The 27,498-nt window shown below is 47.5% G+C and overlaps 1 protein-coding gene across 15 annotated transcripts in view; it reads left to right on the plus strand.

Moving 5' to 3' along the window:
- Positions 1-27,498, plus strand: part of PCNT (pericentrin) — a 105,700-nt gene that overhangs the window by 45,284 nt on the left and 32,918 nt on the right. For 11 of the 15 annotated variants that reach the window (XM_055569866.1, XM_055569868.1, XM_055569876.1 and 8 more), the window contains 14 exons: positions 683-834; positions 922-1,160; positions 2,795-2,957; positions 3,150-3,362; positions 4,635-4,667; positions 5,995-6,224; positions 6,606-6,722; positions 6,840-6,860; positions 7,775-7,981; positions 9,887-10,057; positions 10,315-10,467; positions 11,791-11,883; positions 15,642-16,487; positions 16,899-17,090. In XM_055569866.1, the coding sequence (XP_055425841.1) occupies positions 683-834; positions 922-1,160; positions 2,795-2,957; positions 3,150-3,362; positions 4,635-4,667; positions 5,995-6,224; positions 6,606-6,722; positions 6,840-6,860; positions 7,775-7,981; positions 9,887-10,057; positions 10,315-10,467; positions 11,791-11,883; positions 15,642-16,487; positions 16,899-17,090 (2,830 nt within the window). The remainder of the gene's footprint in view (positions 1-682; positions 835-921; positions 1,161-2,794; positions 2,958-3,149; positions 3,363-4,634; positions 4,668-5,994; positions 6,225-6,605; positions 6,723-6,839; positions 6,861-7,774; positions 7,982-9,886; positions 10,058-10,314; positions 10,468-11,790; positions 11,884-15,641; positions 16,488-16,898; positions 17,091-27,498) is intronic. The other 4 variants (XM_055569873.1, XM_055569871.1, XM_055569879.1 and 1 more) reach the window with 4 other exon arrangements.

Below are 27,498 nucleotides of genomic sequence, written 5' to 3' on the forward strand. Positions count from 1 at the left end.
GTCAGAGGAGAGCAGGTGGGGCAGCGGGGCTGCTGTGCCGGTGCGCCTCACACGGGCTTGGTCTCTCGTTCACCCATCGTTTCATCGTTTCCGTGAGGACCTTGCCCGCTGTTGGCAGCTGACTTGTGGTTGGGTGAGGGGGCTGCAGGTGGGACATTACAGGCCTGGGTAGTCAGCTTCCTATGAAGCTGTGAGTCGTGAACAGGTGGGGGAACAATCCCTGATGTCTCGGGGCCCCTGAGGCCACACCCTGGGCAGGGTCCCCATGCCCCTGACGGTCTGGGGGCTGTAGCTCAGAGACCGGACTCCACCCTAAGAGAACCAGACACCCTGAACTCCGTGGTTCTCGTGGCCCCAGTGAAAGCTGGGGAGCCTGCCTTCCCATGCTTATGGGTCATGGGTTAGGGCTGACTTCTAACTTCTGAACAGGTGTCTCCTGAGAGCCAGCAGGACTGCGCCACAGTGATGGGCTGGGCTTACGCAGTCACGCTGGGGCCAGGATGGGGAGCGGCTGAGAGGGAGGTTCTGGGAGAAGCCCCTGTGCTACTTGGGGCACCTACCCAGAGCTGGCAGGCTGGACGCGGCCTCCAGAAGAGTGCCTTGATCACAATCACGCTGCTCGCGTGTGGGTCAGGCGGGACTGGTCTCGGCTGACGCTACCCTGTGCCCCCCACCTCCCCAGGAGAGCTCTCCAGGATACCCTGAGGCGGCTGCTGGGTCTCTTTGGGGAGACGCTCCAGACTGCCATTGCCTTGAAGAACCGCATTGGAGAGCGCGTGGGGCTTTGCCTGGAGGACAGGAGCCCGCCCACCACACACCAGAGCCCCCCTACAGGTGAGCCTTGACAGCCCTGCACCGAGGCCCCAGCCCAGCTCCCTGCGGGTGTCTTGCAGCACAGCCCTTGTATGTATTCGCTTGCAGACCCTGCGCTGGACGACATGTGGGTGGGGCTCGATGTGGCCTCCCTGGAGCCAGATGGCACGGTGGCAGAGTGTGCAGAGACATCTTCGGTGGCTGAGATCAGCAGTCACGTGTGTGAGAGCTTCTTCCTGAGCCCAGAGCGCACGCTGGACTGTGAGCAGCCTGTCAGGAGGGTCTTCCAGAGCCTGGGCCTGGCGGTGGATGGCCTCCTGGAGATGGTCCTGGACTCGGCCAGGCAGGTAAGAAGACACGGGCTTCAGCCCCCTCTGCAGAGAAGGGTGCTAGGCGGAGTGAGGGATGGCAGAGCTGTCCGACCCCAGGGGCCTGCACCGACCCCAGGGCCGTGCACCGACCCCAGGGCCTGCACCGACCCCAGGGCCTGCACCGACCCCAGGGCCTGCACCGACCCCAGGGGCCTGCAGGCGCTGTGCTGTCAGCGTTCTGTTCTCGAGCAGATGTGCAGGTGGGTGTCGTCCTGACCCTGTTACTGGCAGCCACGTTCACCCACATGCTTTCCTCAAACAGAAGTCTTCTCTGAGCCGAAATCCTTGAGGAAGTAGGCTTGCTGTGAATGAAAAGACAACCTTGGTGCACTTAGTTTAGACCCTGTGTGTTCAGCCTCTTGCTGTACCTCACATGCTAGTTTAATTCCAAACGGATAAAATTTTGTTTCAAGATTATTACTGAACAATGGGATGTTTTTGTTAACCTTTTAGAATGTTTCAGACAATTAACAAAACATGGAAAACAATAGAGACCCTTTTCCCAAAGTTGCCCTGTTAAAAAACAAGCATTTTCATGTGAAATGTCACTGTTGACATCTCAGGAACATGGACATGTGGATGCAGGCAGAACAGCAGTGTCAACCTTGGATGTGTCTCCTCTGGCCTTGTCCCGTCTTCTCTCAGAAACCAGACAGACTGGGGCAGTGTCTGGTGATAAGTAGCCAGGTGCTTTTGACTATCCCCATGTGCGAGCATCTCCCGGGAGGGCAACCGGTGTGCAGGTCTGACCTGGCCCACGGCCCTACATCCGAGCATGCGGGCAGTCTGTGGGGGCCTTGCTCGCACCTCAGAAATCTTGCCCCCTCACTGTCTGCTCTGCAGAGGGCACATAGGCCTATCAGGGGGAAGCAACGTGGGCTTGGGGAGGTGGGTGGGCCGTGGGGAGGTGGGAGCTGGCAGGGGGCAGTGACTGGAGGGGAGGATGGGCCCCTGATGAGGTTGGGGTCAGTGGGGCTGCCCAAGGGGAGCTTGGCAGCTTTGGGGGCTGTTTTCAAGGAAAAGCTGACAGGTTTCCTTAGAGGCTGGGTCTGGAAGGGTCGGAGTTGGTGATATACAGGAGGAGGCTGGGCAGCCCAGGCCAGGTGCTGAGCTCTCTGCAAGGACAGCTGGGGGTAGGCGTTTTGATTCAGATCCTCAGCCTGGATATGCCCACCAGGGTAGCTTGGGAGGAAAGGGAGGCTGGGGTCCCAGCAGGCAGGGTGTTGTGGGCGAGGGGCTCCATGGTGGCCATGCTGGGAGGAGGGGATGTCACAGGCTGTGCAGATGTGTCAGGTCCCTGCCTACTGTGGTGACGGCCCGGGAGCCTTCCTGTCCTCCACCTGTGGTTACCAGGTGGCCCGTCCCTGCTTGTGTGCCAGGCTCCCTGTCCATGTTCCACGCAGCACCCGTGGGGCTGACGGTCACAAACGGTGTGTTTGTGCAACGTTGTCTGTGTTTGCATGTGCGGAACTTTCGTCTGTTGAAAACTTGTTGCTTCGTTAGTAACTGACATAATATCGGGCATCAGAATCGTTGTTCCTCATGTGATGTTTACCATTTCACCAAAATCCTACACGAGGAGAGCTTCTACTTTCCAATGTGTTTCACAGCTGGAGGAAGCGCGTCAGATCCATTCTCGTTTTGAGAAGGAATTCAGCTGTAAGAACGAGGAGACGGCACAGGTGGTGAGGAAGCACCAGGAGCTGCTGGAGCAGCTGGAGGCAGAGAGCAAGGCCAAGGCCCAGCTGGCGTTGGAGCTGCACAAAGCAGAGGGTGAGCGCGGCCCTGAGGGTGTTAGCAGCAGAGCCCCAGGAGGAAAGAGGCTGGGCTGAGAGGCTCCAGTGCCCTTCCTAGGGGTGTGGGGAGGGGAGCACCTCAGGGCAGGTGGCCCTTTAGGTCCCTGTGTGAACGGGGCACTCAGCCTGCCTGCCCCTGTCCCCACCCCCACCCCCGCGTGGTCTGCAGGCATCATCGAGGGCTTCAAGGAGGAGAAAGCCGGCCTGCAGGAGGCGCTGGGCCAGAAGGAGGCGAGCGAGCGGGGCCTGGTGGGCGAGCTGGAGGGCCTGAGGCAGCAGCTGCAGCGGGCGGCACGGCGGCAGGCAGAGCTGCGGGAGGAGAATGCTGCGCTGTGCAGCCAGACGGAGGCCCTGGCTGCGGACGCCCGAGAGAAGGAGGCTGGTGAGGAGGCGGGCACAGCCCGGAGCAGGGGGCTTTTCGTGCTGCGCGAGGGCGGGGGGGCTGCTCTCGAAGGAAGGGCTGCCAACCGACTTTGGGGCCAGGTCACCTGGCCAGGAGGTCGCCCGCCTGTGTGCGATCGTGCATCCACGTCCTCGGAGCGGAAAGTGCTTATTTGGGATCAGAGGATTGAAGTTTGGAGCACACAGACTCGGGTCTTGAGAGGGAACAGTGACAGGCGGGGCTTCAAGGGTGAGGAAGGCAGTTTGCCTGCAGAGCCTGTTCAGTGGGGCTGGGGGCAGGAGCCAGTCTGGGCTGAACCCTGACCCTGAGCACTGAGGCTGTCATGGGGGAAAGGCGCGAGTCCTTGCTGAGTCCTGGGATCTCTGCATTTGCCCCAGTCTAAAGTCCACGGCCTCCTCGGTGGGGACGTGTGTGAAGCCCACTCCTGGTGACCCCAGCTCCATGTTGGAGCCCCCGACTTGGAGAGTCCTGTTTATTTCACATTTCACAAGATATACGGCTACCTAAAAATTTCATTTAAAGTTACCTGGTTGTCCAGTGGCTAAGACCCTGTGCTCCCAATGCAGGGGGCCCAGGTTCGATCTCTGGTCAGGGAACTAGGTCCCACATGCCACAACTAAGCCCTGATGCAGTCAAGTAAATAAATGTTAAAAAATAAAATTACCAGAAAAGTGACTAATGTTAACCTTAGGTAGGAAGACGTACAGTTTGCAGTGTTTTGGGGTTGCCTTCAGGGAGATGCCGTCTATCCTGTGTATTTGTCTTTGTTGTCTTTAAAAGTCAGCACCGAAGCCCCTGGGAGCTGGGACCTGCGGCCACATGGGGGCTGGCAGTGGCCTTAGTCCATCCAGAGGCCGGGTGCTGCAGATGTTACCTCCCCCCCGCCCCCCCTGCCCCCCACAACGGTCCTGGAGGACTGGGACCGTCACCTTCTGGTGACACGCTTTCTCTCTGGGTCCATATGCAAGTGGGGCAGGAGCTCTGTGGGGCCCCTTTCATAATAAAGGCTCTCACCCCTCATGACGCTTCACCCTCGGGACCTCATCACCCTAAACACCAGCTCGTGAATTCTGGGGCCCGAAATGGCATTCTGACCAGAGCAGTGGTGTCTTGAAGCACACGTTTCAGAGGTTTGTCTGAGGCTGTGGCATCTCCTGCCACAGTCCCCTTCCCTTACTTCTGAGTTTCATATCCTAAGTCGCCAGCCTTCCTCTTTGCATCTCTGAAGGTGCTGTATGTTTTTGTTTATAGGCATTCCTGTTTCTGTAGCACATGAGGATTCAGGTTCGTAGAAGCAAATGAGTGATTTCTGTGTGATCGGCTCTATGTTTGCATCAGGTTTTGCCAAGTTTTTACTAAAGAGTAAAAATACTTAAGAGCTTTTGTGGCAGACGGCTACATAAAAGGGAGCTTAGATCTTCAGTGTTCTTACAGAGACGTGGTCAGGTGTCTCAGGGCCCCCAGTGCAGTCCCTGAGCTGTAGGAGCCCTGTCTCCATCCGTGTCCTGGGCTGGGGGCCCTGCAAGGCCCTGGAGTTGGCCGTTGGCTTGGCCGTAATGCCTGCCCTCTGCCCTACTTGCATGAAGGTCGAGTGGCCCCGGCACAGGCAGGTCCTGTCTGGGTGGCTGGCCAGGCAACGCTGGCCGTCGCCACGTCTCCCAGCTGTGAATGGCGTTGTTCTAACTGCATGTTCATCCCGCTTGCCATCATTGCTACATCGTTAGCATAAAAACTTACTGAGAATGCTGTGTCAGCAGGGATGACAGTTTGTCACAAAAGACTGACATTTATATAAACCAAAATAGCTGACTTCTGAATGCTGGTGAACTGTAGATGCAAATTTAGGGATTTAACAGTTTCTGGTTGGTACCAGCACCTTGGGGTCCATCTGAGGGAGATCCCATTTGCAAAGCTGCTCATTAACCTGCCCGTTCCCTTGGCCCGTGGCCTTGCCACCCGTCCATGTTAGGTCAGCTGTAACTTTGCTGATGGCTCAGCCTTGTCCTCAGGACATGTCACCCTGGTACGTGGGCTGCCTGTATGTTCAGCGGGTCAGTGGGAACCTTCCAGCTGGGCTGATATTCTCTCGGGTGGAGGTCTTAAGTCACATTTTATATTTCTGTGTTGGAGAGTATATGTGAAGGCATAATTCCTAGAAAATTACCTGATAACATCTTTTGGGGACACCCAAGATGTATTTTCTCCTCAGGCTTTAAAAATTTTTTATTTTAGCCAATTTTTTGTTTGAAATGTATAATGCCCAGCCCCTCTTCTCATGCGCATGGAAGTTCTCATTTTATTTCCAGTGGGTTCTGGCTGAACTGTGGCTTGTTTGGCAGGTTGTGGGCTCAGGGTCTGACAGGTCAAGGCGGCTGAAGCAGCTGTCATCCTCCGCCAGGTCACGGCCTTTGGCGGGGAGGAGACTGGGGGAATCCCCTGCCCCGTGCTCTGGCCCGGCAGGGAGGGAGTGGGGGGAGCCCCCTGCTCTGGCCTGGTGGGGTGGGTCTCGGGCTTCCAGGGCAGGCGCGTGCTGGTCTCTGCTGCGCTAGCATCCTGTGTCTGCTGGACGCGCACCCTGAGCGGCTTCCTGCCCTCTGTTCTGCATCTTCAGCTCTGCAGAGGGAAGTGGAGTCGCTCACCCAGGAGCAGTCGGAGGCCAGGAGGCAGGCGGATAAGGACCGTGCGTCCCTGCTCTCCCAGATGCGGTTTCTGGAGGCCGAGCTGGAGGAGCAGCTGTCTCATCAGCAGGCATGTGCCCGGCAGGCCGAGGAGCTCGCCGCCCTGAGGCAGCAGATTGACTCCCTGGACCAGCACCTGCGCCGCCAGCGCCAGTTCATGGACGTAAGTCTTGAGTGATACCGTTTGCATCGCCAGAGGTCATCTTCACAGCGGGAGCTTCCTTCCAGGTTGTTAAGCCACGTCTGTGCCAACGTCGGGGTGGACTTGAGCTCAGCTGATGTGTGTCTTGGGTGTTGCCCTGATCTGGGGCGGTGTCCAGTGACCCCGTGTGTCTGCTCTTTCTCTCTGCCCACGTCTCAGAAGCCATCCTGGGTCCCCCCCTGGAAGCTGCACCTCTTCTCGTGGCTCCGTTGTACGAGGTGCCTGAGAAGAGGGGCCCTTCGCCCAGTCCCCTGTCCTCCCCTCCTGCTTCAGAGGGTGGTGGTGTCACTATGGGCAGTGGAGATGCTGGGATACATGTGAATAGGCCGCCCCTCGTGACAGGAGCAGGCAGTGGAGCGGGAGCGGGAGCGGGAGGATTTCCAGCAGGAGATCCAGAGGCTGGAGGAGCAGCTCCGCCAGGCGGCCCGGCCGCGGTCCCCTGGCCTTCGTGACAGCCATGTAAGTGAGCCTACCCACTCGCCCCTGCCGGCCCAGCCTGGGGGAGCTGTTCTCCACGATGCTTGTAAGCTTTATCATTAATGACGTTTTTGCCTTCCATGTACACGAAAACGACAGCGGGCACAGCTGGATAAGGAGGTACAGGTGCTCCGAGCTTGTCTGTGTCTGTCCATCTGTCCGCACTCTTGGTGCTGCTGCTCCCCACCTGACTGCTGCATGACCAGACAGGGAGGGGTTGGTGCACAGGGCTGTCTCTGGCTTGCTTTTCTTACTTCTTTTTGTTTAGTCCAGATTTGTCTGCTTCTTCCTGTCCAAGGTCACTGTGGTGGTTTGTTCTTTCTAAAAATTAAACTTATTTTGAGATAATTATGGATTCACTTGCTGTTGTAAGAAATAAGACCCAGTTCCCCTGTGATGATATCCTGCAGAAGTCCCACTGAGGTACAGGCTTGCAGACAGGAGACAGTGCCCACCCCTCGCACCCACTAATCCACCCTCTGTCCGTGTTTTGCCATCTCCATGCTGTCGTGCAGTCAGAGCATTGTTGTTTAGCTGTAAAGTCGTGTCCAGTTCTTTGCAACACCAGGGACTGTAGCCCACCAGGCTTCTCTGTCCATGGCATTCTCCAGGCAAGAATACTGGAGTGGGTTGCCATTCCCTTCTCCAGGGGGTCTTCCTGACCCAGGGATCGAACCTACGTCTCCTGCATTAGCAGGGAAATTCTTTACCGCTGAGCCACCTGGGAAGTTGGAGCATAGGTGTAGCCTTTGCGCTCCGCCTGCGTCTTGACACTGACCCAGATGGTGATGTATCTGTGCTTGGTTCTTTTCCTGCTGCTCAGTGGCTTTCCATTCCTTACTATCAAAATTCATTTTATTTTACTAACAAATTCTGTGCTGTTATTCTTGTCTTTTTATGGAGAATTCTGTCATGTTCTTTCGCTTCACTGTGCAGCCAGGTCAGTTTTCTCACGGTTGTGTTGTACTTTTTAACTTGGAAGGTGGGGCATTTTTTAAAAACTCTTGTTTCTGAAGTATTTTTTGTGGTTTTAGCTTGAATTGTTAGAAGAAAAATTGAGAGAAAAATCAGATGGACTTAATGAATTGATTCTAAAGAAAGAATTGGTAGACAGACAAGTACTAATTCAGGGAGAGGAGATCAGGCGTCTGGAGGAGACGAATGCCAGCACCATGAGAAAACTGCTGCAGCTCCAAGAAGAGCTGGAGACGCAGCGGAGAGCCGTGCGGGCCCTGCAGCAGGTGAGCGCGGCGAGGGCTGCTGCTGGCGGAGGTGCCTGCGGGCCCTCGCTGCTGGGCTGGGCTTCCTCTGCCCCTGGCCTCGACCCTCTGCTGTATGTTCCCTGTGCTGTGGACACAGTCGCCAAGCGTGTGGGGCCCCTCGGCCCCAGTGACCCCAGCTGGGTGTCCTGCCCTCCAGCTTGGCTCTGACACCGTCCACCCGGAGGTGGCGCCAGACCTCACAGCTAGGGGCTCAGCCCCATGGCCGTGCCCCCGCCCCAAGACGTCCACCTCAGGGTCAGCCTGTATGAATCTCAGGGGCCCGGGACCCCCTCTTGGGGTTCAGATCTGCTAGAGCAGCTCACGGAACTCCAGCACTTCACTTGCTGACCTCCAGGTTACTGTAAAAGGATCCAGGTCGGGAGCCGCCGGGTGGAGGGTCTGCGGAGGCCAGGTGTGGGGAGGGCACTGCTTGGTGGAGGCCTCATGGCGCAGCCTGTGAGACAGGGTCAACTTTCAGCCCATCTCCCCTCGCAGAGGTCAGGATGACACCGGCAGCTCTGACCTTCAGTCACGTGGTCGACTGCCCTGGCAACCAGTCCCCAGCCATCGGTGACCCGGAGGCTTCCCCAGAGTCACCGCAGTGACATAGACTGGGTGTGGCCGGAGGGGCTGCTGACAAACGTCAGGGCGCCGCCACGGCTCTCGTGGCTCAGGAGGCCCCACTGCTTGCTATCGGTCACGGTGTCGCGTTTAGAGTGGTTGCAGTTTGTACCGATTTTATTAGCACTCCTTTGTCTCTCAGGTACTCTGAGTTTATCCTTAGTAATTAATTACATGCAGGTTCAAGATTTCAGGTTTAGAAAGCTTGTTGTATTACACACATAGAGCCTAGTTATAATTATTTTAGTTTTTGAGTTACGAATTTGTCAGTCCCCAGTGAAAATACCTCCAATGACAGTTCTTCACGTTGTAGTTTGAAATTTTGTATCGATGATGTACCAGTTCTTGTGTCTGAGGGTGTAAGATGAGTGTGAGCCGGTCTCTTTTTGGGGGTGGGTGGAGTGGGTAGGAGGGCCTCCTGGTCAGCGTTGACCTCCTCTGTGCATTTGGTTCGTGGAATCAAGCTTTCTTGTATTTTGTGTCATTGGAAGTTTCACAGTTACTAACTGGAAGGTCTCTGAGACTCGGTGAGAAATTTTATTTTGGAATCATTGTTTTGGCTCTGAGAAAACACTGCCTCCAGGAAAAGAGTTTGTTTTTGAAAACACCACTGGGAACCATTAGAGGAAGCGCAGACCCCTCTTGAGGGCATGCAGTGTGGAAGGGACCCCTGGCTCAGGCCCCTCAGCCCCAGTCACCAGCCTGCTCGCTCTGCCTGCTGGGGGCAGTTCTACCCCTGACTCCAGCAGATAGCTGCTGGGCTTAGTAGGGACCATGGGTGTAGAAAACGCCTTTATTTCTTCTATGGAGTTGAACCACATGAACTTTGAATGCATGTTTCTTCCCCACTTAATATTTTACCCAGGTTAAATGTTCCTTGGAAACTTATTAATGGGCTGTTCACCTTCATTGTACAGAGGTGTTGTCAGCCATTGCTCTGTTCTTTGGCAAGTTGTTTCTGATTAAAAAAAAAAATGCTAACAGTTTAGACATTCTTTTTGTGCCATGCTGAATAGTTACTGGGATGACCTCCTCCCAGGGGAATCTTGGGTGTGTGCTGGCTCCCTTTGGGCTGTGCCCTCCACCAGGCAGGTGTGGCTCTGGAGCGTGGCTGGGTCTGTGAGTTGTGACTGCACGTGCAGGTGTGCGTAGGTGTGCTTCAGGAGGGCTGAGTGTGATCTGCACTGCAACAGCAAACAGCAGTTTTGAGGCCCCCAGTTTCCTGAGGCACTTGCCTAAAATGAACCATTTTTTCTTAAATAGGACAAAGAGGCATTACAGGAGCAGCAGATGAGTAACCTGCTTCAGGTGTCCGCGCTGCAGTCCAGACTGGACGAGGGCAAGTGCCCGGTGCCCCCCGAGGGCGGTCGTCCCGACCATGCCGAAGCCCAGCTGGAGGCGGTGCAGGGGGCTCTCAGGCAACGTGAGGCTGAGGTGCGCGGGGGCCACACAGGGCACTCCCTCGCCGTGTGTGTCTGCCGGGGCCTCCCTGCTGTGTGCAGGATGCCCACGTGGCACGGTTTGTGGGCTTGTGACTACTGTATTCGCTTTGTAGTTTAACACTTGTGTGGATTGTAGGATAATAATAATTTTTTCTGGCATGTGCTTTAAATGTTTTAAGTGATCTTAATAATTATTAAGGTCAATTAGAATATTAGATAGCTTTTAATGCTTACCTCCTTTAATGCAAGGTTTTGGACATAAAAGAACAATTAGAAAATCTTAAAGATGACTTAGTAAATAAAAATGAAGAAATACTGCATCTGAACTGGAAATTAGGCCTGCAGGACAACAGCACCGCTGCCCGCATCAAAGAGCTTCAGGAGGAGAACGCCCGTCTGAAAGTAAGTGAGGAAGACCCCCTGCTCCATCCAGTTGGTCTTGGAATTGCTATGGCATCGGAGGGACCTGCAGTTGTGGGGAGTCAGGCCCCGGGCCCCCCCCAAACACATGGCACCTCCTTACTGAAGCCAGAGGGACTTCGTGCTGGCAGGGCTCTGCCCGCAGGGTGGCCCCGGCAGCTCTAACGTGTGTGTGGAGGTGGGGAGAAGCTTTTGGGATATCTTAGTGGGAATCGGAGTCACCTTGACCAGTGAAGGTCATCTGCTTCCCGTCCCCCACCAGACTCTGCTTTTTGTTTGCACCTTCAAAGTCCAGTCTTGTGAAGGATTCTTATTGGAGTAAAATTGCAGGAGAGGCACCTCCCTGGTTGCGGAAACTGAGGAGGAAATGTCATGACTTAGGACCCTGTCCCTACTTCGGGCTGCATTCGAGCAGAGGTGTTTTCAGGACAAAGTTGCTTCCTTCCAGCAGTGCAAAAAATCTGTTATGTCTTCTCTTTTCTCTGAATGTAATTGTGCTCTTGAAGCAAACAGCCAGAACCACCTCTCTGTAGTGCGGATGCAACCACAGTGGTAAAGAGAACGTCACCTTCATAGACGGCCTTGACGCGGGTGGAATTTAGACTCTTGCATTGCCTGTGGTTGCAGCCTGCATAAGGGTGAACTCACTTCGTGAAAGGAAGTTGACGAGTCATGTAGTTTATGCCTGTTCCTCTTGAAGGTTGCAACTGTAATCTTTAGTGACAGCGGAGTTTTAGGTCAGTCCTTGACACTGGCTGTCCTTTGGGCGGGAATTCTTCTTTGATGAATAGATGATGGCACATGAGAGCACACGTGGCCGTTCTTTGGTGATTGCTTTGAAATGAGTTATGTGGAAAAATGCAGTAACATTTTGTTTTTGAAAGCTAAACTAATAAGTTACTTTAGACAGAAAGCACTTAAATAGGAGAACATTTTCGAATTGAGTGTTACTGTGACTAGCATGCACATTTAGTAGCTCAGTTGTATTCAATTCTTTGCAACCCCATAGACTATAGCCTGCCAGGCTCCTGTGTCCGTGGGATTTTTCAGGCTAGAACACTAGAGTGGGTTGCCATTTCCTCCTCCAGGGAATCTTCCTGACCAGGGATCGAACCCATGTCTCCTGCATTGCAGGTGGATTCTTTACCTCCTGAGCCACTGGGGAAGTCCTGAGTATTATTAATACTATTTAAAACTGCAGGTTTATTTAATTAGGGTATTTCGTGTCTTTGAGATCCGGGGACCCTTTCCCATGGTAACTCTTTCTTGGCATTATTACCACTGTAATTGTTATTATTTCCACAGACCCTTCTGCAAAATAAAGAAAGCGAGATGATGCATGTGCGTGAGTTGGTGGAAGCGCAGCTGGCCAGGACAGGAAGTGGCGCTCTCAGTGAGGTGGGCCTTGCCTGATGCTGTGCGTGGGCATCACGTCCTCGGTGGTTTGTGAGGTGTCCAGGGATCAACAGAGGCCTCTGTTGTCCTTACACAAAGGATATAGTTTTTTCTTTTTAATTATTCATGTTGGAGGAAGGTGTGAAGATGTAATGTTGGAGGAGGCTGTAAGGGCTGTAGAGTATAAAGGAGTTCTGTTTGTAGCTCTTAATGACCACAACATTGCAGTGACAGGCTGTTGGGATCTGTGTTAGTACCTTATCTATTCGGCAAAATTTTTTAATATCCTTTTGTGTTACTTCAAGGAATATCTTTAAAACCAGCGACTAATTTTTAAAGGCGATTAAATCAGTTACTTGTCCTTAGTGCTAGAATTGGTCATGTGAGTATAATTTTACATACTAATAAGATCATAAATACTAAAAAGTTTATGTGATAAGGAAAATATTTTAGTCCCATTAAGAATAGACAATCACAGATATTTTCTTTTGGGATTTTTGTTTATTTCTTTCTTGTTGTTCAGTCACTAAGTTGTGTCTCATTCTTTGCGACCCCATGGACTGCAGCACGCCAAGCTTTCCTGTCCTTCAGTATCTCCCAGAATTTGCTCAAACTCATGTCCATCGAGTCGGTGATGCCATCCAACCATCTCATCCTCTATCACCCCCTTCTCCTTCTGCCCTCAGTCTTTCCCAGCATCAGAGTCTTTTCTGGTGAATCAACTCTTCGCATCAGATGGTCAAAGTATTGGGAGCTTCAACCTAAGCATCAATCCTTCCAATGAATATTCAGGGTTGATTTCCTTTAGGATTGACTGGTTTGATCTTATATATAAATCTGTACATCATTTGTTTTCTGTGATTATATTTCTCATTTTTTGTGTCAACAGTATCTTACTTTGATATAATAACCCCAAATTCCACTTGTAGATTAGACTTCTGATTCTTTGAAAGACCACATTTTGTTACATTTTCTGTCCTTACTTTGTGTCAGTGAAGACTTTCATCATTTAAAATCATCTTATCTTTAGGTTTTTTTTTGAAAACTACATTTAGGTTCCCACCACTATTAAGACCTCTTTTGATGTGGTTATTGCTCTTTGTTTCCTGTGCTTTCTTTTCCAGCAGCTGTTTGACATCCTAACATCTTACTCTCAACATGCATTATCCCTTCCTTCATGATTTATTTTAATACTTGGGTTAGTATCACATCTTTAATTTTATTATTTACTTTTCCCCTTACTCTGTATAGTTTTTAAGAAAGAAGATTTGAACATTTTTTATTAAATGTATTCTTAAGTTGTTTAGCTTTGTTGCCATATTGGAAATGGGCTTACTTTTATTATCTAGTTGTTTGCCATGAGCCAAACACATCATAGTTATATATATGTATATAATTGTTGTATATTAGCCTTGTATCTTGTTACTTTGCTAAACTCACGCATACTAGTAGTGTTTTTATAGATTTCTAAGGTTTTCTATGTAGATGAGCTCACCATCAGCAGATACAGACAGCTTTATTTCTTTCCAGTCTTTGTCTTTTATTTCTTTTCCTTCCTTATTACAGTGTCTACCACTTTCAGTGTAGTGTTAAATAAAACAGGCGAGAGCAGTCATTCTTGCCTTGTTTCTGATCTTGGAGGAAAGTGTTTATTGTTTCATCAGTATGTATAATGTTAGCTGTAAGTTTTTCATAGATATCTTTCATCTGATTGAGGAAGTTCCCTTTTGTTTCTACATTGCTTCCTCTAAATCTTTTGAGATAATTATATTTATTTTATTCTCATAATATGGTTAATTATACTGAGTGATTTTTGAAGGTTAAACCAACCTACATTCCTAGGTTAAACCCTGTGTGGTGGTGATGAACTACCATTTTAATATATTGTTGGATTTGATTTGCTGATCTTTTGTTAGTGGATTTTACATCTGTGTTTATGAAAGGTGTGTGTGTGTATCATATTTAATCAGGTATTGGTTTTGTTGGGCTTATAAAATGTTGGCAGGACTTCCCTGGCCGTCAGTACTTAAGACTTTGCCTTCCAATGCAGAGGGTGTGGGTTCACTCCTTGGTTGAAGAGCTAAGATCCCACATACCTTGTGACCTAAACACCAAAACATAAATAGAAGTAATATTGTAACTGCACTGTATTTCAGGGGACTTATTTTAGACTTTCGTGTTTTACTTTTAAAGCCACTTTCATGCGCTGGGTTTGATATTTTGAGTGTGTTGCTTGTGTTGTGACTTGGCTCTTTTGTCATGCCCACCTCTTCATCTCAGCGTGCTGAATGTGCGAGTGTGTACAGACAGTTACTCCCCTGTGCCTCCGGCTGTCTGTAGGAGAGATGACAGTGTCTGCAGTGCACCTCGTGGGGCTAGGGAGAGGGTCTTGCCTCACACTGAGAAATTTTCTTTTTTCAACTACACACTAGCATTCAGGTATGATAAATGTGAACCTGGTGCATAGCTTATGTCATCCAAACCAACAAAAATCAGTTTTCTTACTTTTGTTTTTACTATGGGCCAGGCTTGGATTTGTATTTAAAGTAATTGTTAATTAATACTAGTGAAACCAAGAATTGTATGAAACTCTCAATGTTTAGAAAGTATGTTCCTATAACAAATTGGTTGAATATTATGAACTAGAACACAGATCGGTTAGAACTCTTTTGTATTCTGGTTGCTACTGTTGATGTAATCTTTCTAAAAAAAATTTATTTGGTTTCACCAGATCTCAGTTGCAGCATATGGTCTCTCAGTTGTGGCCTGCAGGCTCTAGTTCCCTGACCAAGGATCAAACACAGGCCGTCTGCATTGGGAGCGCAGAGTCTTAACCACTGAACCACCAGGAAAGTCCCTATTGATGTAATCTTAAGAGAACGGAATTTGTGGGCCATATTGACATAGATTTCAATCCTGATTTTCCATTTATTGTCTTTGTGATCTTGGCAAAATATTTCATATCTACATTTCAGCTGTCACACCTTTAAAATAGGGACAATAACGTTTCCTGTCTTAACATTGTTGACAATTAGATTAAATAGCATAAGTAGAAGCATCGCTTGATGCCTGGTGGGTTGAATCCCCAGATCCCTGCTGTGCACTGTGTGGAAAACGTGCTGTGAGCTCTGGCTCGTTCACATTCTTCATTACTGCAGACCTCCCTTGTCGAGTCTTCTCGCTTTTATTCTTGTTCTAGTGTTAGAATGACACCTGAAATCTAAATGCCCTTTAGGAAAACCAAACCATAATTGCTTAAATGTTAGGAAGATGGACATTTAGAAGGTGGTGAACACTCCAGTATTCTTGCCTGGAGAATTCCATGGACAGAGGACCCTGGCAGGCTACAGTCCATGGCGTTGCAAAGAGTCGGACATGACTGAGGGACGAACATTAACATGATGAATTAGAAGGTGGTGAAAACATTTGTGTGTAATATCATCAGCTGAGCTTTGGCCACGTTAGGACTTCCCTTGGATCACCACAGCCAGACTCGGGGCCTGCCTCAGTGATGGAATGTGGCCTTGATGAAGTGTTCCAGCAGCTGCAAATGCAAATTTCTGACCATTTTGACACGCTTGAAGTCTCTGTTTTTCAGGTGTTAATGTCATTCAGTGACATTGTTAGTTACTTCCACAGCTAATTTAAGTTGTGAAGTCTCTCCATTCTGTGAGAATGAGTTCAGGCAGAATGGTAAGTGGGAAGGGGCACTTCTGAAGTTGTTGCATATAATTTCCCTCTGAAATGTGCTTTTCCTTCAGGTTGTGTGTAATAGAAGTTCTGAAGTTGAAGAGCTGAAATCCATTATTGAGACTCTGCGTGAGAACCAAGCGCGGCTGCAGAAGGATAATGCTGAGGAGATCGAGCAGCTCCATGAGGTCATTGAGAAGCTGCAGAGGGAGCTCCCACTCGGGGGGCCTGAGGCTCCCAAGGCCGGGGAAGGCGGGGCCATGAGCCTGCAGAGTGAGCTGCTGGGCCTTCCGGCCGAGGGAGCCGAGGCCCCCGCAATGCTGGCGGGTGAGCTGCATGCTGCCCTGGAGGCCAAGGAGGCCCTGAGCCAGCAGCTGGCCGAGCAGGAGCGCCAGCACAGCCAGGCCCTCGAGACCCTCCAGCAGCGCCTGCAGGCCGCGGAGGAGGCGGCCACACGGCAGTTGGCCGAGCTGGAGCCTGAGGGCCTAGCCTCCCAGATCCGCGAGTTTGAAGCTGCCCTGCGTGCCAGGGAAGCAAAGATCGCAGAGAGAGATTTAGAAATTGAAGCTCTGCGCCGGGAGAAGTCCACCCACTCCGCTGAGCTGGAGGCCATCCTGGCAGCCGTGGCCCGCTTTCGCCATGCCCTGGAGCAGCAGCTCCTGGCGGCCACTGGGGAGCCCCCTGAGCTACAGCGACTCCGAGAGCAGTGTGTCTGCCTCAGCCGCCAGCTGCAGGCACTCAACCAGCGATTCCTGAAGTGCCAGAAGGAGCTGGACGAGCGGCAGGCGCGTGGGGAGGGTGGTTCCCAGGGCTGGGTGCCTAGGGGCGAAGAGACCTCCTGCAGTGAGGAGTTGCAACAGGATGTGGATGGCAGGCAGCTGGTCCAGGCCCTTGACAGCCGTGGCAGTGACCCACAGGTGGGTTTGTTCTCCGAAGGCCACAACTTGTGCAGCCTGTGTGTGCAGAGAGCTGGGTGCATGTCGGAGGGTGGGATGTGTCCGGGGAGCTGGGTGTATGTGGTGGGGGGGGCTGCAGGGGGTTGCTGGGGGCAGACAGGGTGCTGGGAGTGCAGGCGGGGAGCTGAGCAGCTGCTTGACATCTATGGGAGGCCGTGCTTCGTGGGGTCCCCCAGCCCCGGCACATTTTGGCCTGCTGTGGGCGTGCATCCCTCATCTCCTACTCTGTGTGGGCTTCTGGTCATGAGCTGTGGGCTTTCCCTCAGGTTCAGCTGGCTGGGAGCCCGATGGGGCCTTGCTGAACTTCTGGCTTTCTGATGCCCTTGGCTGTGTGCTCATAAGCATCGTCCTTGTTTTCTCCATGCATTGTAGAGCCTAGTTAAGGATGACCTGCAGCTGGCCAAAGCCCTGCCTACACTGGCCCGCACCCGCCCCAGCCAGCAGGACAGCGTGATATCTGTACTCACAGTCTGCCAGCAGCAGCTGGAGTCTGAGCTGCTCTTAGTGAAAAAGGAGATGCGCCTGCGTGCGGAGGATGGCGGCAGAGCGTCAGGAGCAGTGAAGGTGCCTGGGGACATTGTCGGGGCGGGGCACAGGACCCGAGAGCTGTTCCCGGGCAGAGACCCCCTCAGTGTCTTTGCTGTGACGGTACAGGTTACGCAGACTTTAGACAGGAACACCTCTGGGTCCATCGCTCTTGGTAGAGCTGTTCAGATCCATTTGGAAATTTCTTATGTGTTTAATCTAAACACACGTCTTAGCAGCTTGTGAAGAGTGAGCAGTCAATGCAGGTAGGATTTAACTGGGATCTAGGCCTTGCGTCCAAGGTTTTTCAGGTGAGGGCGAGCTGCCTGCAGCTGCGCCGCCCCCACACGACCTTCGCGGCCAGCCGCCGGTTCACTTGGGAAGGCTTTGCATTGGTTGGTTGAACTTTAAAGTGTTTTCCATTGCTCCCCAGCAAAGAAGAGCAAGTGATCCATGATTCAGCAGTTTTAAATTCGGATCTCAGGACAGTTGTTGTTCCGTTATTATCTGTATAATGTGTAATAATTATACACTGTTGTTGTTCAGTCACTCAATCATGTCGAACTCTTTGTGACCCCATGGAGTGCAGCACACTAGGCTCCCCTGTCCTTCACTAACTCCCAAAGTTTGCTCAAGTTCATGTCCACTGAGTCAGTGATGCCATCTAACCATCTCATCCTCTGCTGCTCCTTCTCCTTTGGCCTTCAGCCTTTCCCAGCATGAGGGCCGTTTCCAATGAGTCAGCTCTTACAATCCCAGGACAGAAGCTACCAGAAAGCCAGCGTCTCTTTTCCAGGGGCAGGAGGGAGGCTGACAATGTCGTTATTGCTGGTGTGGACCCTGCAAACCATGCTGGTATTCCAGCCCTAACCTCCTGGGATGTGCAGGAGCCGTGTGCACCATGTTGGTATTGGGAAATTGGGAGAGTCTGACTTCCCCAGCACATAGGACTGTGCACTTAGGCCTGCAGTTTTGAGAGAGAAAACTTGAATTTGATGTTGTGTGTTTATCTCATCCCCTTCAGAAAAGCTACTCTGTAGAGAACTTCCACTGACTCTAGAGCACTTGTCTCAGTGCCCTTGGGTCAGGAACATTTGTCTGAATTCTTAAAGCTCAGCCCTGCGATGTCATGAGCCGGTTGCCAAATTTTTAGAAGTTAACACACTGACAAGGAAATTATAGATTTGTTCCATAAATTGCAGTTTTGTGTCTTCTAGTATTTGCATATAGAACCTTCTAGGCCTTTTTTTCCTTAAAAATAAAAAACTTCTGTCCCCAGTGAATTGCCACTGAAATGAGTTATGATGGTTGCCTTTTTGTGCGCTGTGTGTGGTGTGACTCAGTGACGTCAGGTATGTTTGTAACATGTGACCACGCGTCTCCACAGCCCTCTTTGTCTTGCAAAACTGAAACTCTGTCGTGTAAACCGTAAGTTCCATTTCCCCTCTCCCCCAGCCCTGGCAGACACCATTCTTCTGTCTGTCTCTATATGGATTTCTGAGGTACTCTGTAAGTATCACCTAAGTGGAGTCACACAGTATTTGCCTTTCTGGTCTGGCCGATTTCACTAAGCATAATGTTATTCAGGTTCATCTGTGTCATAGCAGGTGTCAGAATTTCCTTCCTTTTTAAGGCTGAGTAATACTCCATTGTATGTATATACCACATTGTGCTTATCCATAAACAGTATGGAACTAACAGAAGGGGAAAGTATAAAGAAGAAGTGGCAAGAATACACTGAAGAACTGTACAAAAAAGATGTACGTGACCCAGATAAGCACGATGATGTGATCACTCACCTAGAGCCAGACATCCTGGAATGCGATCAAGTGGGCCTTAGAGAGATCACTACAAACAAAGCTAGTGGAGGTGATGGAATTCCAGTTGAGCTATTTCAAATTCTAAAAGATGATGGTATGAAAGTACTGCCCTCAATATGCCAGCGAATTTGGAAAACTCAGCAGTGGCCACAGGACTGGAAAAGGTCAGTTTTCATTCCAGTCCCAAAGAAAGGCAATGCCAAAGAATGTTCAGACTACTGCACAATTGCGCTCATCTCACACGCTAGCAAAGTAATGCTCAAAATTCTCCAAGCTAGGCATCAATAGTACATGAACCATGAATTTCCAGATGTTCAAGCTGGTTTTAGAAAAGGCAGAGGAACCAGAGATCAAATTGCCAACATCTGTTGGATCATCGAAAAAGCAAGAGAGTTCCAGAAAAACATCTCCTTCTGCTTTATTGACTACACCAAAGCCTTTGACTGTGTAGATCACAACAAACTGTGGAAAATTCTAAAAGAGATGGGAATACCAGACCACCTTACCTGCCTCCTGAGAAATATGCATGCAGGTCAAGAAGCAACGGTTAGAACCGGACATGGAACAGTGGACTGGTTCCAAATAGAAAAAGGAGTATGTCAAGCCTGTATATTGTCACCCTGCTTATTTAACTTATATGCAGAGTACATCATGCAAAATGCTGGGCTGGACAAACCACAGGCTGGAATCAAGATTGCTGGGAGAAATATCAATAACCTCAGATATGCAGATGCCACCAACCTTATGGCAGAAAGTGAAGAGGAACTTAAGAGCGTCTTGATGAAGGTGAAGGAGGAGAGTGAAAAAGTTGGCTTAAAACTCAACATTCAAAAACTTAAGATCATGGCATCCGGTCCCATCATTTCATGGCAAATAGATGGGGAAACAATGGAAACAGGGAGAGACTTTATTTTCTTGGGCTCCAGAATTACTGCAGATGGTGACTGCAGCCATGAAATTAAAAAACGCTTGCCCCTTGGAAGAGAAGCTATGACCAACCTAGACAGCATATTAAAAAACAGAGGCACTGCTTTGTCAACAAAGGTCCATCTAGTCAAAGCTATCGTTTTTCCAGTAGTCATGTATGGATGTGAGAGTTGGACCATAAGGAAAGCTGAGCACTGAAGAATTGATGCTTTTGAACTATGGTGTTGGAGAAGACTCTTGGGAGTCCCTTGGACTGCAGGAAGATCAAACCAGTCAATCCTAAAGGAGATCAGTCCTGAATATTCATTGAAAAGACTGATGCTAAATCTCCAATGCTTTGGCCACCTGATGGAAACGGCTGATTCATTGAAAAAGAGCCTGATGCTGGGAAAGATTGAAGGCAGAAGGAGAAGGGGATGACAGAGGATGAGATGGTTGGATGGCATCACCCACTCGATGGACATGAGTTTGAGCAAGCTCCAGGAGATGATGAAGGAGAGGGAGGCCTGGTGTGCTGCAGTCCACGGGGTTCCTAAAGGTCGGACATGACTGAGCAGTGAACTGAACTGATACTTATCCGTTCATCTGTCTATGGATGCTTGAGTTGCTTCCACATTTTCAAAATTTTTATTGTTTTATTTGGCTGCTCTGGGTCTCAGTTGCGGCACATGATGTCTTCATTGCTATGTGTGGGCTCCTTGGTTGCTTCATATAGGTTTTTTAGTTGCAGCATACCGGCTCTGTAGTTGGGGTGTATGGGTTCTCGTTCCTTGACCGGGGATCGAACCCAAGCCCCCTTCGTTGGGAGTGCAGAGCCTTAACCACCAGACCACCAGGAACGTTGTACCTCCACGTTTTAACTTGTGAGTAGTGCTGCTGTGAACATGGTGTACATATATCTCTTTGAGACCTTGGTTTCAGTTCTTTTAGGTGTACACCCAGTACTAGAGTTGCTGAATCATGTGATAACTCCATTGCAAATTTTCTGAAGAACTACTGTAGTGTCTTCCACAGTGTCTGTACCATTTTATATTTCTTTCAAAAGTATACGAAGGTTCCAAGTTCTCCACATCCTCACCATTGCTTGTTATTATTATTATTTTTTTTAATAGTAGTCATCCTAATGGTTGGGAGGTGGTATCTAATTATAGTTTTGGTTTGCATTTCTCAAATGATTAGTGTTATTGAATATCTTTTCATGTGCTCATTGGCCATTTATATATGTTCTTTAGAGAGATGTCTGGTCATGGCAAATTTTGTATCAGGTTTTATGGTTTCTTTTAATTGAGTTTTAGGAGTTCTTTATATATTTCTGGGTATATTAATCCCTTTTCAGGTATTATTGTTGTTCAGTTGCTAAGTTCTGTCAGACTCTTTGTAATCTCATGGTCTGCAGCACACCCCACTTCCCTGTCCTCCACTATGTCCTGGAGTTTGCTCAAGTTCATGTCCATTGAGTCGGTGATGCTGTCTAACCGTCTCATCCTCTGCCACCTTCTTCTCCTTTTGCCTTCAATCTTTGCTAGCATCAGGGTCTTTCCAGTTAGTCAGTTCTTCACAACAGTTGACTAAAGTATTGGTTAAATAATGAAGATCCCATGTATTATCAGGTGTATGATTTGTAAATATTTTTTCCCATTTCGTGTGTTGCATTTTTACTCTGTGGACAGTATCTTTTGATGCACAAATTTTAAAAATGTCATGAAGTCCAGTTTGTCTTTGATCTGTCCGATATCTTTTGTGTAATATACAGGCAGTAGTTGCCAAGTTCAGCATCGTGACGCTTTTGCCATGTTTTTTCTCAGAGTGTTATAGTTTTATGTCTTTGATCTATTTGGGGTTAATTTTTGTACGTGGTTTTAGGTAAGGGTCCAACATCATTCTTTTGCATGTTAATATCCTGTATTCCCAGCATCATTTGTGAAAAGACTGTCCTTTTCCACTGAATGATCTTAGCACCATTGTCAAAAATCATTTAACAGTATATGCAAATGTCTATTTCTAGGCTTTCTGTACTAGTTCATATGTCTGTTTTTATGAGAATCTGACACTGTTTTGATTACTATAGCTTTGTCATAAATTTTACAATCAAGAAGTACTGAGTCCTTCAGTTTTGTTCTTGTAGATTATTTTGGCTGTTCAGGGTCCTTTAAAACACCTTATGAATTTCAGAATGGGTGTTTTAATTTCTGTAAAAAAGGTCTTTGGAATTTTGATAGAACAGCTTTGCATATATAGAATGCTTTGGGTGGTATTGACACACATTTTAATTTTAATACTAAGCCTTTAAATCCATAGCCATGAGACATATTTCCATTTATTTATGTCCTCTTTTAATTTCTTTTAACGGTATCTGTAGTTCCATTGTACAAGTCTTTCACCTCCTTGATGAATTCTTGGTTAATTTTTCCTTTCTTCTTTCCTTTTTTTTTAAAAAAAAATTTATTTTTGTTGTTGTTGCTGTCATAAATGGAATTGTTTTAAATTTTTTCAGATAGTTCCTGCATAGAAATGCAGCTGACTTTATATGCTGACTTTTGTATCTTGCAATTTTACTGAATTCATGCATTAGTTCTAACAGTTTCTTTGTGAAATCTTTAAGTTTTCTACATGTACGATCATATCATCTGTGAATATAGATCATTTTACTTCTCCCTTTCCAGTTTGGATGCCCTTTATTTCTTTCTCTTGTCTAATTGCTCTGGCTAGGATTTCCAGTACTGTGTTGAAGGGAATTGGGCATCCTTTCCTTGTTCCTGATCTTAGAGGAAAAGCTTTCAATTTTTCATCCTTGAGTATGGTGTTCACTGTGGGTTTCTTGTGTGGCTTTTATGTGTTAACATAGTTTCCTTTTGCTTCCAGTTTGCTGAGTTGAATGTTGTGAAAGGGTATTCGATTTTGTCCAATGCTTTTTCTGCATCAACTGAAATGATATGTGAGTTTTTCTTCCTTTTTTTTTTTTTGTTAATGTACCATAGTACATTGACTGATTTTTCCTGTGTAGAATTTAAGGAATAACTACCACTTAATTATGATGTATAACCCTTTTAATATACTGTTGAATTCGATTTGCTATTATTGTTAAGAATTTTTGCATAAATATAAGGGATGTTGGTTTATAGTTTTCATTTTTTTGTAGTATCTTTGGCTTTAAGGTAATGCAGGCCTCATAGAATGAGTCAGGAGGCATTCCCTTTGCTTCTGTGCTAGGAAAGAGACAGCAAAGAATTGGTATAATATCTTTCTTAAATGTTTGGTAGAATTCACCAGTGAACTCATCTGGGCCTGGTGCTTCCTCCTTTTCAAAACTTGCTAGAAAAGTTTGAGAAGGATTGATAGTATTTCTTTACATGTTTGGTGGAATTCACCAGCAAAGGCATCAGGTCCAGTGCTTTGTTTTGTAGGGAGATTTTTTATTATTGATTCCATCTCCTTCTTTGTCTCTTATAACTTTTCTTGGCTTAAATTTATTTTATAAATAAATTTACATTGAAAGGGTCACCTGCTCTTCTCTGGTTACTGTTTGCATGGAATATCTTTTTTTATCCTTTTATTTTCAACCTGCGTGTGTCTTTGGGTTTAAAGTGAACTTCTGTGGACAGCATATATTGAATTGACCACACAGTTCCTTAGGTTTTAAAGTTAAAATAAAAGGAACATTTTTCATTCTCACCAAGAACTTTATTGAACAACGTGGTCATCATTTTGTTCCACTACCTTCTGCCATTTTTCAGGCAACTTCATAATTCCATCTTCCCAAGTTTTTATCTTTTAAAAGTTGCCTTTTAAATTCTTCCATGGAATTGAAATTTTTTCCTTTGTAAAGACTGAAATGAATAGAAATCCAAAGGTGGAATGTCTGGTGAATACAGTGAATGATTTGGAACTTCCCAGTCTGTAACAGTTTTTGCCTGGTCATCAAAGAAACATGCTGTCTTGCTTATCCTAATGGAAGACTGTGACTTTTCTGTTGACTAATTTTGAACTGATTTTCGTTGAGTGCCACTTTCAGTTGGTCTAACTGGGAGCAGTACTTGTTGGAATTTATTCTTCGGTTTTTCTGGAAGGAGCTCATGATAAATGACTACCTTCCCATCCCACCGTATACACAGCATTACTTTCTTTGGATGAAGACAGCCTTTGGTGTAGTTGGTGGTGGTTCATTTCAGTAGCCCTATGATCTCTTCCATTCCACATTATCGTGCAATATCTACTTTTCATTGCCTGTCACAATTTGTTTTAAAAATGAAACATTTTGGTTACGTTTAAGAATCACATGCGAAAGTATGGTCAAGAAGGTTCTTTTCACTTAACTAATGTGGAACCCAAACATCAAAGCAATTAACATAACCCAGCTGGTATGAATGATTTTCAACACTTGATTTAGATATTTTGAGTACGTCGCCTATCTACTACATGGTATAATGTTGATTGGTCTCAATTAATATCTCTGATTGGTAACAACTTCAACCGGTCTGCCTGACCTTGGAGCATTGCTCAGTGAGAAATGTCCAGTATGAAACACATTTGATCGGTCATAGCATGGTCTCCATACACTGAACAAATCTTTTGCTTTTCAATTGCGTTTTTACCTTTCTTGAAATAATAAAGCATAGTATGCCAAAAATGTTGCTTTTCTTCCATCTTAAATATTAAAATGGCTATACAAAAATTCGCCAATTTTGATGTTTTATTAAAAACGCGTGCTGATATGACACAGTCACAATACAGTCTAACAAAACTGTTTTGAATGATGTTAAACACAGCTAAGCACTGCTAGAGCCACCTTACGGGAAGAAGCGAGTGGCCCTTCGGCCAGCCCGAGAGTTGGATCACATGTTCTTATCCACTCTGCCAGTCTCTGTTTTTGGAGCGCTTTATTTATCCATTTATATTTAAAGTTGTTGCTGATAAGGAATTCTGTGCTTTTGCCATTTTGCTCTTTTCTTTATGCCTTACAGCTCTTTTTGACCCCTCATTTCCTACATTACTATCTTTTCTTGCATTTAATTAATTTCTTAAAATGGTGAAATATTTTTAAGTTCCTTTCTCATTACTCTTTGTGTATGTTCTATTGCTGTTTTCACATTTAGCATCCTAACACAAAATACTGATTTGCATTTATACCAGCTTAAGTTTACTAACACATAAACTCGGTTCCTTTTAGCTCCATCCCCACTCCTTTTGGTTTTTTATGTAATAAAAAGACATCTTTATAACTGTGTGCCTCAAAACATAAACTAATAATTCCTTTCATTGCATTAATCTCTTAAATTATGTAGAAAACACACGTGGAGTTAGAAACTAAAGTTCAGTTCAGTTCAATACTTTTAGATTAATAACTTATGAATATATATATTAGTGTTTTAAATCACAATGAAAACAAAAAATGCAGTTAGAAACCATTGTTACAATAATGTTAGATTTTATAACTGCCCATGTGTTTACCTACTGAGATCTTTATATCTCTGTACAGCTTTGCGATACTGTCTAGGGTTCTCTTATTCCCCCTGCAGGACTCTCTGGAATGGGAGCTTCCCTGGTGGCTCAGGTAAAGAACCTGCCTGCCAATGCAGGAGACACAGGCTCAGTCCCTGAGTGAGGAAGGTCCCCTGGAGAAGGCGATGCCAACCTACTCCGATATTCTTGCCTGGGAAATCCCATGGACAGAGGAGTCTGGTGGGCTTAGCAACTAAACAACTCTCTTGAACATTCCTTACTGGGCAGGACTTTGTGGAAACAACCTCCCTCAACTTTTGTTTATCTGGGAATGTCTTATTTCTCACTTCCTCGTGAAGGAGTCTTGCTGGATTTAGGATTCTTAGTTGACAGTTCTTCATCTTCTAGGCCTTTGAATATACAGACCCACTGTCCTCTGGCCTTCAAAGTTTCTGGTGGAGAGATCTGTTGATAATCCTACTGAAGATCTTTGTATACAACAAGTCACTTCTCTCTTGCTATTTTCAAGAGTCTCACGTTGGCTTTGTGTGAGTTTGATTATGACATGTCCTGGTGTCAGTCTGTCTGAGTTCATCTTACTTGGAGTTGTGCCGGGGTCCAGCCCCAGCTGATCCAGGGTATTCGAAGGAGAGACGGCTAGGCGAGGGTCGGGGAACAACTGCTTAATTAAACGTTAATTAAGGATATAAAGAATAATAAGATGAGGATAGCTCAGTAGGAAAATTCAGTGGAGAAAAGAGGCTGAGTAGCTTGGTTTACGCGGGGGACCAATAAAACTTCAAGACAAGAAGCTTGCACCACTTACGTAGGCCGCAGGCGTCCTTCCGTTCTCCCGAAGGAGAGGAGACACTGAGGCCTCCCCGGTCGGATCTTAGAAGCCCAGGCATAATTAGTAAGCATGGTGGGTTCCGCGCTCCAGATGGAGACTCAACCAGAGTGAGAGAGAGAGAGACATGGGGAGACCAGTCTTTCGAGGAACTGATCCCAATTCTTTATTTTCCATGGTCTACTTTTATACACTGAGATGTTATGCAAAAGTCACGCGGGGTCAGCAGTCCTGACTTTTATCAAAGTCAGGTGCTTCATACAAATGTATACTGAGGTCTTAGGGGTGTTACATCATCTTCTGGCCAGGGGGCCTGCTGACAATTTACGACCCTCTCCTTGTGACAGTGGTCAGTCAACCAGGACACTTATTTCTCCAGGGGTGATTATTCTTAAAACAGACGCCACCCAAATAAAGTTACATTCCTATAGGGTGAGGGTGTAGTGGGTTTTAGTTAAGGAAAGAATTTACTTAGCCTAAGGTCTAACGTGATTTATATCAAAGGTTAATACTTATTTCTTCTATATATTCATTAATGTGTATAAGGGCAGGGGATGTGGAGACTTAGCAGTAAACATTGGCTCAACAAATGAAAAACCCTTCACCAATACGATTTCTAATCAGCCCATTATACTTATACTAATAATTTTCTAACTTTTCTAAGGAACCTGTTTTTAGAAGGTTTAAAGCATCTCATGCCTCTCATGGTTGGGAGGCTGTGAGCAATCACATGTGGCCGGACAAGCCTGTCAGGCAGGCTAGAGAACCTTCAGAGGAGTTTGTAGGTTAAAACACTCTTGTCACGCCCAGGGGTTTTTATCAACTGGAGCTTTAAGTTAACTCCTTCTCCGAAAGAGGTGGTGGGGGACAGCCCCCCGTAAAGTCAGAGGTGTAGGTGAGAGCACAAAGTAGTAAAGTAGGCAGGCTCTGGTTATGGGGGTAGATGCTCGAGGATTTCCAGGGGGACTCCTGAGGCTCGATCCCGCCTTTGCGTATGCCGAGCCTCCTTCCTCATGACCTTTGCCATGGGTGGAGTGCCTCATGCCGGCCCCCAACAGAGTTGGTTGAGTTTCCTGGGTACGTATGTTCATATCGTTCATCCAGTTTGGAAAGGTCATTCGTTATGTCCCTGTTTGTTCTCTTTGCCTCCTCTCTCCCTTCTGCTGGGACTCCATTAGTGTGTCTGCTGGCTTGTTTAATGGGGTCCTGCAGGTGCCTGAGGCTCCATTTACTTTTCTCAGCCTCCTTCCCGGCCTTGGTCATTTCTGTCGTTCTGTCTTCACGTTCACTAATTCTTTCTTCTGCCTTCTCAGATCTACCTTTGAATCCCTTTAGTGAGTTTTAAATTTCAGTTATTATAGTTTTCAACTCCAGAATTTGTTTGTGATTTATTTTTTCTTTATTGATGTTTCTA

Source organism: Bubalus kerabau, chromosome 2 (assembly GCF_029407905.1).
Source record: "Bubalus kerabau isolate K-KA32 ecotype Philippines breed swamp buffalo chromosome 2, PCC_UOA_SB_1v2, whole genome shotgun sequence".
Lineage (NCBI taxonomy): Eukaryota > Metazoa > Chordata > Mammalia > Artiodactyla > Bovidae > Bubalus > Bubalus kerabau.